Genomic DNA, 13540 nt, shown 5'->3' on the forward strand with positions numbered 1-13540 from the left:
TTAAGCCGACATAAAATGCTCCACACGCACTGCCATAAGCGTTGTCATGCACCAGCAAAACGTTTTCGTATTTATTTACACACCAAAGTGTGCATGTGGTGGCCCCTCAAGCGGTGCGGCCGATGCTTAAAATGTGTCTGCCAAGGCGTCAAAGGCTGCGCTGAAAAAATGCGCAAAGAGACCAGTGAGTCGGCCAGCCAGCCTGTCGATCGGTCAGTGAATTAAAAATGTTTTTCAATACTTGGACAATGTCTAATATGTACTGTCGGCGCTGGCAGCGACGCTTGCAACTAAACAATATTACGTCAGCATAATTTTTGGGGCAATTGTGGACAAAAGCACATTTATGCGTTGCTGGGGTGCACATGTCCACGGACATAGTGAAATATGTACACTTTAGACATGGTGCAAGTACATATTGACATGCGCACATACAGCATGCCGATTGATACATTTGCGCATGTGCAGTTGCTTAACGGTTACAAAGTATTTTTAAGTTCAATACGAACAGCGGAAAACAAGTCCAGCACACTGCACTAAACGCTGTTAGCCTCGTGAACTAGTTAGTACGAGTGAATGGCCTGTAGGAAAAGCATAACTAAATTTGCGGGGATTTTCTTATTTCGCTCAGGAAAATTTTGATATTATATTTTAAGGCATAGAGGGAGGATTTTTATTTTACTCTAATATAATAATATACCATAAACACACAAAACTGTGATTTAAAAATTTTTGTAAAAGTGGGCGTGGTCCCGCCCTTTAAAGAACTAATGTGCCATTTCAGCCAAATTTGTTGAGGACAAGTTTCTGTAGCTCCTCTTCATACAATGTGGTGAAATCAGCTGATAACCACGCCCAATCTCCACATAACGGTTATATTGAAAACTGCTAAAAGTACGATAACTAAATAAATGAATTTGTCAGAGACATTAAATTTTACCAAAATTTACTTTTCAGGTCCCTAGGTATGGAATATGTGGTCCTTAGTGCAAATGGCAGTTTGGTTAGGTAAGATTAGATGGCGGAGGAATCACACTTAGACTTTTGTGTTCAATCCTTCGTGAAGGCAGGCCAAAAACTCCAGTGGTTGGATATTATTACAAATCGGCTTAGGTGTTTTGTTTACATTTTTGCTATATGCCTATATCTGAGAGTATGAGATCCGTGGTGTTTTTGCCTTGTTCTTACAAAAGCGGGACATTCAAGGAGGAAGTGTTGAGATGATTTTATCTCATCTTTTTCCAAACATCTGATGCAGCTGCCATTAGGTAAGATGTTATATCTTACTGCATGAATAATGATTGGACAATGTAGGAGTAAGTATTTTGGAACGAAGTCATGCGATGACTCCAGAGTGCGCAAACTCAGGGTCATCTAAGTACCCAGATTCTCTGAATATGAGGGCAGCCTTCGCGGCCATACACCTTGCGCTACATCTACATCGTTCTGTTGTTAAAGAAGGATCAATTAATCTTCTAGCCCTTATTATATATAAAAATTTTCGAACTTCCGCTTGACCTAACACAGTCTATATCGCTCAATATCTAAATAACCTCAATGAAACTCGGGGATTATCTTTATCTGATAATTGTGTGTCATGGTGCAAAAATGGCTGAAATCAAGTCCATACTACCCCTGGTCATAATATACTTAATAGAGTTTCTAACTTTTGGTTAGCTTATTAATATCGACTTTTTTATAGTTTATTGCTGAAAATGTTGGGAATCGGTCCACGAATTATCCCAGTTCTCATAAATCACATATGAAAATGTTCGTCATGTTCGCAGCCTTTATGCCGAATAAGTATGTGTCATGTGAGTTTTAACCATAAACCTGCGTCGAAATATGTTCTTGAGTAATCCCAAAAGGTAATAAAATCAGTCTAGACCTTTTTCGAGCCACAATATACTCTATATATTGATTTCCGATATTCTAGCTAGTTTTAAGCCTGTTATAAAGGTTTTCGACTTTCCGTCTGACTTTAAACCGTTTATGGTGACTATGCATGAAATTGGTATAGATCGCGGTCCAAACTTCATATCCCTAAAAAATGTATTTGAATTTGAGAACTAAATCGTTTACAAGTTCCAAGTACTCCCATGAATATATGTAAAACCGAATAGAAGATGCCTTCAAGTGCAAGGTTTTCATTAGCATGAAAGTTCTACAATATTTTTCAAGGACTTCTGAAGTTGCTTAAGCTGTATATTTTTAACCAAATTCGATGAATCCGGTAAAAATTAGCAAAGTCAAGAGGTTTGTTTCTATGAAAGAAGTCATGAAGTCAAGTCATGAAAAATCACATAAAAGCGTTTGAAGACGGCCGATCCCTCATGAGCTTAAATCAAATAAGTAAACAAAAAAATATAGAAGTTAAAGGGTTACATGGGATGAATGGGTCTGCTTCGAGCAAAAACGTCATATTTTCAAATTTTTTTTCTTATAAAAAATGTTGTGCAATTTTTTTATTATTCCAAACATTTATCCCACGATGTAATACTTAATCAGATGGTTCTGTGCTAGAGTCTGGAGTTGGGAGTAGGTTAGATTTATCGGATTAAAGTTCCGCACTGCGGCTTTTGGTACCCCTACTTAAAAAAAAAAAATTTATTTGTTTTAAGAAGAATTTGTGAAATTTTCAAAGGAAAATATTCAAAACGCGCCCACTAAGAAGTCATTTTCTGCAGTTCTTGGAAAAAGGTGTATCCGCATTTAAAGCAGAAGTTCTTACTGGATCATCAAAAGTAAAAAAGAAAAAATAAGTGCTTTAGTTAACCAGAAACTAGGTATTGGGCGATGGAAAAACTAAAAATGTGAAAATTGTATTTTTGGCAGACATTGTTAGAAAAAAAATAAATTTTTGGTGAAAATTTTTCGACGTTTTTGTTTTTGTTTAGTTGTAGTTGAATTAAAAAAAATTCTTTGAAGTCCTTGTAAATTATATCTAGAAGGCCTATTTAAAATATCATTAAGATCGTTTGAGTAACGAGAAATCTTGACAACCGGGTATGAAAACATAGTTTAGAGAAAAAAGGTTCAAAATTTTAAGTGTCTTGATTGCGGAAATTTTCAGGGCTGTATCTCTAAAGCTCAAAAAGCCAAGCTTGGATCAAAAATGAATTTAGTACAATATTCTAGAGATATTATATAATTCAATAGGACAATATTTTTTTTTTTTGAAGCCGTGAAACCCAAGTAACACTTTAATAACACTACCCATATATTAAAAATGCTATTCCGATAGGGTTCGCGCGCATTCACCAGTCTATAACTTAGTAACTAACTGCTTCAGCGGTTAATTTGATCGGTATTTTGGTCAGTGACGCCATGCGCACTTCAAGTGCGTATTGAAAAACGTTGACAAAATACGAGCATTTTAAAAAATGAACCGTTTTTATTGTATCAAATAAAAAAATTGGTTTGTATCAGCCAGAGACGGCAGTTAAATTCTCAGCGTAAGGCGATTTTGCGTGATTTGAGTTTTATGAACATGACACATGTGCGATTGGGCGATGAAATAGATGTTCACGCGCTTGGCAAACGCTGACGCCGCACACGCTTCCATATGGTCAGGCTGGACATTTAGAAGCACGACAACAGCGCGCCTTATGGCAACGAATTTTAGTGCGTTCATTGAGAAAACGCTCGCAGTACGCTCGCACAAAGCGCGGTGATGAAATCACACTGCTGACCATAAATCGGTGCTGGCCTGCTGCCTTTAAACTAGATGATTGCAATGGGCAGCGGCACAAGTGGATCGCACGTATGCGCAATGCAATGGTAACCAATTAGCCGCGACTGTTGCGATGCCAATCACATTGAATCGAAACGTCGAACGTCGCCAAAAAGTTGGACGCTGTGCTCTTGTTTGTGCACTAAATGCAGCGTTTTTGTGATGTTAAGTGGCATGTTGTTGCTGTACATGTTGTTGGTATGTGTCGCAGCAGTGACGGTGTGGTTGACAGTAATGGCGCGCAGCTGCTGACGTTGCAGCTTCGCACGATCTTCGCGCGAATAGTCGTGCGGCTTTAGAAATTCTTCACATTCGATTATAAAAGTGCAGGCTTCTTGGGGGATTTATCTCAAACCACAATCGCAATTTTGTACGCTAACATCGTCGCAACAAGCACACATAGTAGCAACATGATCACAAAGGTAGCGCATAATACACGCCGAAGATCATCAGCGAACGTGCGGTGCTGCGTCAGGACGTGGATTCCTGACGCACCAACGCACAGTTCTACTTAGAACTAAAAGTGTATACTAATTAGCTTTCTTTCTTCGCTACTCCTTTGCAGGTGGCGTTGGTTCTCTGCTTCAGCATCTCGCTGTCCGTTGCCGCACCCGGTGACATTTACAGCCATGGCGGTCTCAGTTTACACGCGCCAATTTCAATCGCCGCCGCCGCGCCAGCCATCACATACGCAGCACCCAAAATCCTTGCCGCCGCACCAGCCATCAGTCAGCAGGTGATACATGCACCAGCACCAGCTCTCATCGCTCAAGCTGCGCCCACTTACGTTGCACAAGCCGCGCCTGCTATCGCCGTAGCACCAGCGCCCACCATCATCAAAGCTGCCCCAGCTGTTGCCGTCGCCAAGGTAATCGAACCGGAGCCATACGACCCCAATCCACAATACAGCTTCGCATATGGTGTAACCGATCATCAAACCGGCGACTCGAAAGCGGCTGAGGAATCGCTCGTCAATGGCGTCGTGCACGGCAGTTACTCGTTGACCGAACCAGATGGTTCCATACGCAAGGTCACCTACACCGCGGACAAAATTAACGGTTTCAATGCTGTGGTTGAGAAGCAAGGTGGCCCCGCACCCGTAGCCGTAGTGGCCAAACCCGCTGTCGCCGTCGCCGCTGTACCCGCCATCACTAAGGTCGCTTACGCTGCGCCCGCCATCGCCAAGGTGGCGTACGCTGCACCAGCCCTTGCCTATGGTCACCACTAAGTGTGCCTCTGTTAACCTCACATTCGTGTCGAGGTTGCTGAGCATTATTTATCGTAAATGTTTCGTGTTGTTGACCGCGCTGCTGATCTATGGACATATGACTTCTGAACCGAACAAAGGAACTTATATATAACAGAAATATATATCTACATATATATATATGCATATATTAATAACTAAACAATTTACTTGTTAACTTATGAAATACACTTATAGTCTTAGCAGAGCGCTCGTCTGCATGCGGAAACAACAAAGTCAACTAGAACTTCTTAGCTACAATTATAAAAACAAACAAACACACACACTCTCGCGATCGCGCGCATCACTCGCGATCATCCTCGCCCATTAAGCGACGTCGCGCTGCGCGCCACCACGCGTGACTCATAACGGGTTTCGCGCCACAGTCCGCCAGCAACAACATCCCGGCTGCGGCTGCTTTTGTCGACACAAAGCTGTGCGTGTGCGCACCAGTATTGGCGGCGTAGTTGTTATGTACACGTATGTCGTTGCATGCTTCACCCAAGCATCCATCACTTTCATTCATCTCAACTATTGTGCATCTCTAATCAATTCTTTATTAGCAATATTGAATATTATAATTAATTTTATTTTAATTTTTGATTTCTTTTTTGTTCATTGTATATATGTAAATATACCTGTAGAGCAATGTGCCAGCGATTTCCAGTATCAGCGCACACACACATATGTAGAAAGTAAGTGTGCGTACGCATATATACACATACACAATGTGGTTTTTGTGTGCGCGCATTGGAAATTGCGGCAAAGAGTCTCGTGTATTAGCTTGTGCACTTACTGAAATAAAGAATTCAGTACAAAAACACTAAATTCCAGGCATTTTATTCAGCTATTTATTCGTCTATTTCGCAGTTATAACCGTAAACGGCAACTGGTCTTGCACACTTTTTCGCCTTTTTCTTTGTTTCTTAGCGGTTTCAGCGCGATTGATGTCTTTCGGCTGTTGATGGCTACTGTTGTAGCCGACGGTGTTGTTAATTTATCACACACACACTCATAAGTATACATTTGTACAACCATACTCTAGCGCAATTCGCATCTGCGTGTATGCACTTTTTGGCCAGCGCATTTGTTACAGTTTGCAGCTACTACAGTCTGGGCTCACTAGGTCAACGTGGGGATCATTAATTGTACAAGCCAGCAATTGGCCATATTAGTAATGCAATTGCAATGGGACAAAAGTTGTGGAAAAGGCGTGCCGTGCGGACTGCCAGTAGACGAAAATGCATACATGCATACATAGATGCATAAACTTATATATAGAACAGCAGATAGTGTGAACTTTTGATTTAGAACTTTGTTTATCAATTTGTACAAATTTGTATAAAAAATATGCATTTATGTGGTACCGGGCCTCATGTGAGTCCAGAGTGAATTAGAAAAACACAGCAAGATATCATCACTGATACCACAAAATGTTGAGTGCATAGTAAAAATTATTATTATTTTCCTCAATAAGAGCTTTAAGGAAATCAATGAAATTTCAGAAAATAAAAAATCATTGATCCATGCTCTCGGTGTCTTCTGGCAACCAGCTTAATGTAGGCTAGACATATTTGTATAAAAAATAACATTAGCATTGAAAATATGCACTTTGGAAAACTGTTGCCTACAATTAGGCGTTGCAGGCAAATAACCAAGAAAAAAAATTAAAAATATTAAATTTTTGTATTTGGTAGTGTTTGTAAATATTGTATAAAAAAATTAGTTGATTAGAAATACGAAAAGACTTTATCGACTACCCAATATAAGAAACAAAATTTCCATTTTAAACCAAAAAGTGATTGTCCGAAAATACCCGAAAATTCAAAAACTAAATTTAAGTGTTGTGATATGATAACACTATTAAGAATTTATTAAATATCGACTTGTTATAAACAAGTTGCATGTTTTTGAAGCTAAACGTACTAATTTTAGTTATTCTGAGCATTTTGGTTATCTAAAATATTTACATTTAAAAAATAAAAACCACGTAGGTAAGCGTAGCGGTAAGCCAAACAACTCTAATAAACTTTTGGATCAGGATATGAAAACAACAACATATTGCTATATTTTATTGGTTTAGTATTCTTTAAGACGGCACCTGAATAATACGAGTTGGTATGGTTGTTGCGCCAGAATTCTGGTGCTTAAGAGTATAAGTTCTCCGTACGAACTGAGCTTGCATACGAGTACTCGATGTATAATAATCCGAAAGATTGAGCCAATGGCTTCAAAGTCGCTAAAAAAGACTCATCCGAATTGAAAATGGTGTACCGAAACTTGGTTCGAATACATACGATAAAATAAATCATTGATCTCCATAGCGTATATTAAGAATAACAACAAAGCATTTCTGGTTAAAAGAATTTATTATTTATTAGTTAAGTGCAATGTTGGACTCGTTTTCATCGTACAATACTTTAGTATTTCACTTTGTTTGGGTATATTTTTAAATATTTGCTGCAGAAGTTCAGGCGAAAGCGGCCCATACGATCACAAATAGAGTATTCGAAAGAAAAGTTAGGGGATTTATGGACTCTTCTTCTTAGGAAACACCGAATATCTTCAAGGCTAGTACAAAGGGTATAGCTTTGAAATTATTCCATGCGGTCGCAGCTGTTTATAACAATTGGTATTAAGATGCCTATCTGTTGTTGTTGGTGTAGTGGTTCTTTCTCTAATCTCTTGAGCGGTAAGTTCAAGTTTGTTGTCAGTCGGACCATAGGGAGAGGGGAAATAAATGCGTGATATTCATTGGGTAAGCAAAGAGGTGTTAAGATATATGTCAGGGTCAATTCTAAGTTAGTGGGAGTTTAACCTGCTACTCCTGAACGAAGTTGCGCAAGGGTGATTCTAGATTCTCGGGGGAACTAGAGCTCTTCCTCTACTATTGGTGGTCGTTTAACGCCAAGTAAGTACTTCATTCACTGAGTAGAAGTCAGTAAAGGTGTTATTGGCTCCACTGTGAATGGAGGTCAGTACGTGGTCTGAAATTTGTTGCGTCCTTAGTTTGGTAGGGTTAATGATCAATGCCACCGACGTAATCAAGAACCGCGCCCACAATTGACCTGTTAGTCTGTTATTTCGGCGGTCTAATCCTGTTGAATCGGAAGGTTTAGGTCTAACTTATTGAGCAACCCAGCTTTCTTTTGTCTTTCAATGTCCTATTATAAGGGGAGACTATACTCAAAAATCAATAAACGTCATAATCTTTATTTTCCATTTAAGACACTATTTTCCTACATAGTACTGCATAAAAAATTTACTGTCTGATCCACTGTGCTCGCGAAAAACCTTGCAATTTATCAATAAATATATTCCATCGCCAAATTCGCTGAATTCACACACCTTTCGGCCATAAACGATAGGCACAGCATTCACAATGCAGGAGTAGGCACATGAAATAAATAAATGCAACAAATAAAATTGCATTGTTGTTGTTGTTATTAGTTAGCGTACGCAGAATTATGACCCTAACAGCGGTGAATTGTGAACTGCAAATAAAAAGTCATTTTGGCGCAGCGTCAAATTAACTGCCAACAAGAGCGTGTCAGCGTAGCGATTGGGCGGATATGCCGCTCGACGCTGTATCTACTATGTAATGTATGTATATGTATATATATTTATATACATGTATATATAGATATATACACATGTGTAAATATGTATGTTTGCAGCTGCATATGTTGAGCAGTGCCGTCGTGTAGCTCACACGTTGCCACCATATATTTTTCGCCTGCTTGGCTTGACCACCTGTTAACGCTCACGAAGCGGGGCTACATGCTCTGCTCTTGTGTGGCAGTGTTGCACCGTTAAAAGTTGATCGACTGACAAGCGCTTAAATCACTATCGATTTAATTGTGTTGATTTTACAAGCGAGAGCTTGAGATTACTTTTATTCGATTATATTTATGTCGGTGCGTTTTCCAAAGAAAAATTTTACTATGTTTGAGTTTTATGTACATATATGTAAGTATATATATGTGTATAAGTTAGGCTTAGAGTCAAATTGTTGTGTGATAAATAGGGCTAAGCTACCATTTATTTTATTTAGAGGTCAAGACTTTGTGCAACCTACATTTGAATTATTATTTAATTGACAGAAATATATTGATGTAAGAAATGTTTTTATATTTAGTATGTGCAAGAGTTTTAGGTTGGTTCATATTTTTGGGAATGATAATCAAATGTTGTTCTATTAGAAGTCATATTTTTTCTCTCATCTGTTTTTATTATTTAATCATTCTAATTTCTCTTTACAAATCCAAAAATGTAGTCAGAAGACTCAGTTAGCCTGTAGTTTATGCGACACCATGATCAAAGTAGAGGTACTAACTATTTTCAATAGCCGTTTCTTCGACAGATCACGTGTGAGTCGTGTCAAGCTGTCATGTCATCTTTGTTCAGTATTTTTTGGCATTTCATCATGGAAAGACTTACGCCTGAACAACGTATAGAACTCGTTCAGCTTTATTACGAAATTTCACGTTCTGTAAAGAATGTATTTAGCGCGCTTCGCTTAGCTTATGGTTAACATAATCAGCCTACTGAATGTACTCTTCGCAACAACATCACCCGTCTTGAGAACCAGAACTCATTATTGGATAACATTTGACCGAATAGACCAAGTCCAGCACGCAGTGAAGAAGATATAGCAGACGTGTTTGAGAGTGCAGAGTCGATTTGGCGTCGTTCACAGCAACTCGGACGGACGTATGGAACGACTTAGAGCATTTTACGCGGAGATCTTAAATTGAAAGAGTATAAAATACAACTTGTGCAAGAACTGAAGCCGCTCCACCTACCCACCCAAGCGACATCGCTTCGAGCGATCCGGCCGATTTCTGGCTTAATGGGTATGTAAACAAGCAAAGTTGCCGTATTTGGGGCGAAAAGCAACCTGAAGAGATTCAAGAACTGTCATTTCATCCAGAAAAACAACGGTTTGGCGTGGTTTGTAGGCCGGTGGAATCATCGTGATTTCGGAGACATTTGGTTTCAACAAGACGGCGCCACTTCCCACACATCGCATCAATCAATATATTTATTGAGAAAAAACTTCGGTGAACAGATAACTTCACGTTTCAGGTCGGTCGATTGGCCACCAAGATCGTTTGATAACAAACCGTTAGACTTTTTCCTCTGGGAATATGCAAAGCCTAAAGTTCATGCGGACATTCTGCTTGGATTCAAGGCTGGAGCAAAACATCCCCCGTCTCATTCGCTAGTTACCAGTCGAAATGCTCGAACGAGTCATCAAAAATTGGCCTAAACGGATGGACCAGCTGAGACGTAGCCGCAGCCAACATTTGAAAGAGATAATCCTCGAAAAATAAATGCCAATGAATGTGCTTTCGAATAACAATAAACACTCCCCATTAATTTGAAGTTTCTGTGGTTTTTCTTCAAAAAAGTAGGGAACATCCGAATGGATCACCCGTTAGAATAGTTTAGTGAATCACGATTCAACGAAAAAAGGACGCTAGGAACGATTAAAACTTGAGTAATGCCATCGACCTTCGGAGGTGAGTTGTTTGTTTACGACGCGGAGGGTTTGTCTTGCGATTTTTACTACGGAAACGTTGAAAATGTTGGAGAAGTGTTTTAAAGAGTCTACTTTATTATGAACATAAGTATTTGAGTGGCAAAAAGCATCCAGTGAAGGTTTTGTGCAAAAGCTACGCTGAGTAGCGATCGAAGAAGAGATGCTTCTCGACGCAGCTGATGTTCCTACAATTATCCTGACGAGACTTGGGTTTATGAATATGATGACCAAACTGTCCAACTATCTGGCAATGACGCTCCAAAGCTGAATCCAAACTGAAAATCCCAAATTCAATGAAGGCACTAAAGGTCATTTCGTGAGGCTTTTAAAAAGTGCAGAGAAAATTTAGTAAAATAATGGCACGTTAGTATTGACTCAGGGGTCTATTCTGAAGGTGATAATACAAATTTGCAGTCTGGATCAAATTTAATCAGATAATATGCAGTTTAAACGGACAAAATTATGAATATTTAAGGTTAGATGAAGGGATTTACACATCAGATTAGAAAAAAAAAATTCTGCAAAACCGGCAAGCCTTCGAATTAAAAATAAACTGTCTTCGAATATCTATTTATATTTAATTTCCACTGATTGCTATAAAATTACGATTTTTTCTTAAGCTACAAAATCTCTAATGACATAAACTAACCGATATTTTACATTTTTATGCGTCATTGCCATATGAAATGCCAGCGACTCTCTCGTAAGCCCCTCGAAATATATTCACATGGCACATACTTCATAAAATTAATTGAGCTATCTGTCGTATGTCTCGCAGTGCAGTTTGGACACGCTGACAACCAATCATAACCATACATTCCACAACAAAACGCGCACATGGCATACCGTAACGTAAATATTTTCATTTTGATGATTAATGTGCGCGTTGTGGAACGTGAGAGCCACAGGCGTTGTGGCGCTTTAAGTTGTTGGCGCGCTCGAAGTCTCTGAAGAACCAGCGCTTTGTAGGCATATACATATGTACATATGTTTAAGCGAGTGTTCGGCCATGGGCGGTGGGCGCGAACCCATATTACTCATCCACTTAATAAACCCGCAACACACATATACACAACTATAAGCAAAACGATTTTTAAAATGCCTTTATGTTTGGAAATCGATCATTTTAATGTCGCTGAGGCGCTGCTGCATTGGGTAAGCGTGGTGGCCAAACAGTTGGCACGGCGCGGCACGTCCGCCGAAGTAAATGGCGATGGACGCGCACGCGCCAAAGCAAATATTGCCACATTCACTAACCATAATGGCAATGTTTATAATTTCATTTGTAGTACGACTTATTTTTAAGGCATATTGGAGGGCAGCGTAGTCCAAACAGCTGTTAGGTTATTATGTCACTCCAGCGCTTACTTTTCTGGCAACAATTTCACAATTCACATCCATAACCAACAAATTGATTTCAAAATTTCAAAACTGAATGTCGGCGCCAATTCGTGCGGGTGGCGCATTTTGTTTATAAGCCGGACAGATGGGCCTGATAACATCATTCCAACGAAAGTAATCAAACACTAAGTACAAGCAACACACTTTTTTTGTGCACAAATCAACAGCAAATCAAGCAGTAAAATGGCTTTCCTCAAGGTAGGTCACAAGTGACAGGATTTAATGGATTTAAGCCTCTCTACTGGCAGCTGTTGATATTCTGGATTATAGCCTCCACTCTTATCACTTGCTGACTTTTTTCTCTACTCTCTTCCAGTACACAATTGTCGTCTGCTTAGCGCTTGTCGGCGTAGCTCAATGCGCACTGTTACGCGCTGCCCCAGCGCCCGTCGCCTTCGCCGCACCCGTACCTGCGCCAGTTGTGCCCATCAACACTGAGATCGACCCACACCCACAATACGCCTTCGCCTACAATGTACAGGACGCGCTCACCGGCGATAGCAAGAGCCAACAGGAGGTGCGCGATGGTGATGTGGTGAAAGGCTCATACTCCGTCTTGGATGCTGATGGTTCACTGCGCACCGTCTTCTACACCGCCGATCCCATCAACGGTTTCAATGCCGTCGTCCAACGCGGTCCCGTCGCGCCAGTGTTGGCTGCCAAACCGGTTGTGCCACTTGCACCAGCGCCTCTGCCCGCTCGCTTCATCCAAGGTTAAGGTGGTGATGAAGAGTTCCTGATGGCCGCGCCGGCTGTCTGTAGCTTTAAATGCATCCCTGCTGCATTATTTAAATTATATCTAATCCCAAGCACAACTATTTAGTAAGCTAGTCAAGCGAATGTTAAGAAGTGGACATTGTAGCGCGAAAAGCATGATGCGCAGGACTTGGTGTTCTTGTTGTTGTACGTTTACAATTGTCTAAAGTCAATTTAGTAAATTATTGCTTTGTTGTTTTGTAGCTAATATTTTCGAGTTGTTATGTAATTTTTAGCTGCATTTAATGCACATACAAACACATTAACTTAAATCTGTGACGCAAGTTGCACCCAACTATACACACATTCACATTAAGTTTGTGTTTGTGTAATTTTTAATGTAATTTTTGTAGTAATAAATCACTCGGCAACACTTTTGAGATCGAAATCAAACAAATGTTTTTCTGTCTTTTAGCTTATTTTCCTCTCTGCAAGCAAGCGGCAGCCCAACGCATGAACTTTTTCTCCATATTTATGATTTTTCTTATTTTTTGCATGTGTCAATTGCGTATACGCCCAGTGGTCCGGCCTTAAATTTCAGCCAAAACGAATGTCGCACGCATTGACCACGGTTTTTCTTGTTATTTTGATAGTGTTTTGATATTTTTTTTTTTATTTTCTAGACTGTCATATGACATGCGTAAATCATTTGCAATTGAAAAGTCTCATAAAATATGCAGAAAAACGTAATGCCATGGTTTATGTGTGCGAATATTTTGGAGTTATGAGTGTTATTATATGCTCGCCAAGCCCTTCTAAGCTGCTTACATATAAAATGTGCGTAATTTTAGCAAGATTATGCGTATTATTAGCAAGATAAAATTATGTCGAATGACAAAATGCTTACAAAATCATAACT

At 39.7% G+C, this 13540-nt stretch overlaps 3 protein-coding genes across 4 annotated transcripts in view; 2 read left to right on the top strand and 1 right to left on the bottom strand.

The window, feature by feature from the left end:
• The window catches only part of LOC126761528 (neurobeachin-like protein 1), a 107877-nt gene that overhangs the window by 47382 nt on the left and 46955 nt on the right, over positions 1-13540 (bottom strand). The gene's annotated exons all lie outside the window — the stretch shown is intronic.
• Positions 4144-4961, top strand: LOC126761544 (cuticle protein 21). Its single transcript, XM_050477842.1, has 2 exons — positions 4144-4155; positions 4299-4961. The coding sequence occupies exons 1-2, from the start codon at positions 4144-4146 to the stop codon at positions 4959-4961; spliced, it is 675 nt and encodes a 224-aa protein (XP_050333799.1).
• LOC126761546 (larval cuticle protein A3A) lies at positions 12109-12643 on the top strand. Its single transcript, XM_050477844.1, has 2 exons — positions 12109-12123; positions 12242-12643. Exons 1-2 carry the CDS (start codon positions 12109-12111, stop codon positions 12641-12643), a joined length of 417 nt encoding a protein of 138 aa, XP_050333801.1.

Source organism: Bactrocera neohumeralis, chromosome 6 (assembly GCF_024586455.1).
Source record: "Bactrocera neohumeralis isolate Rockhampton chromosome 6, APGP_CSIRO_Bneo_wtdbg2-racon-allhic-juicebox.fasta_v2, whole genome shotgun sequence".
Classification (NCBI taxonomy): domain Eukaryota; kingdom Metazoa; phylum Arthropoda; class Insecta; order Diptera; family Tephritidae; genus Bactrocera; species Bactrocera neohumeralis.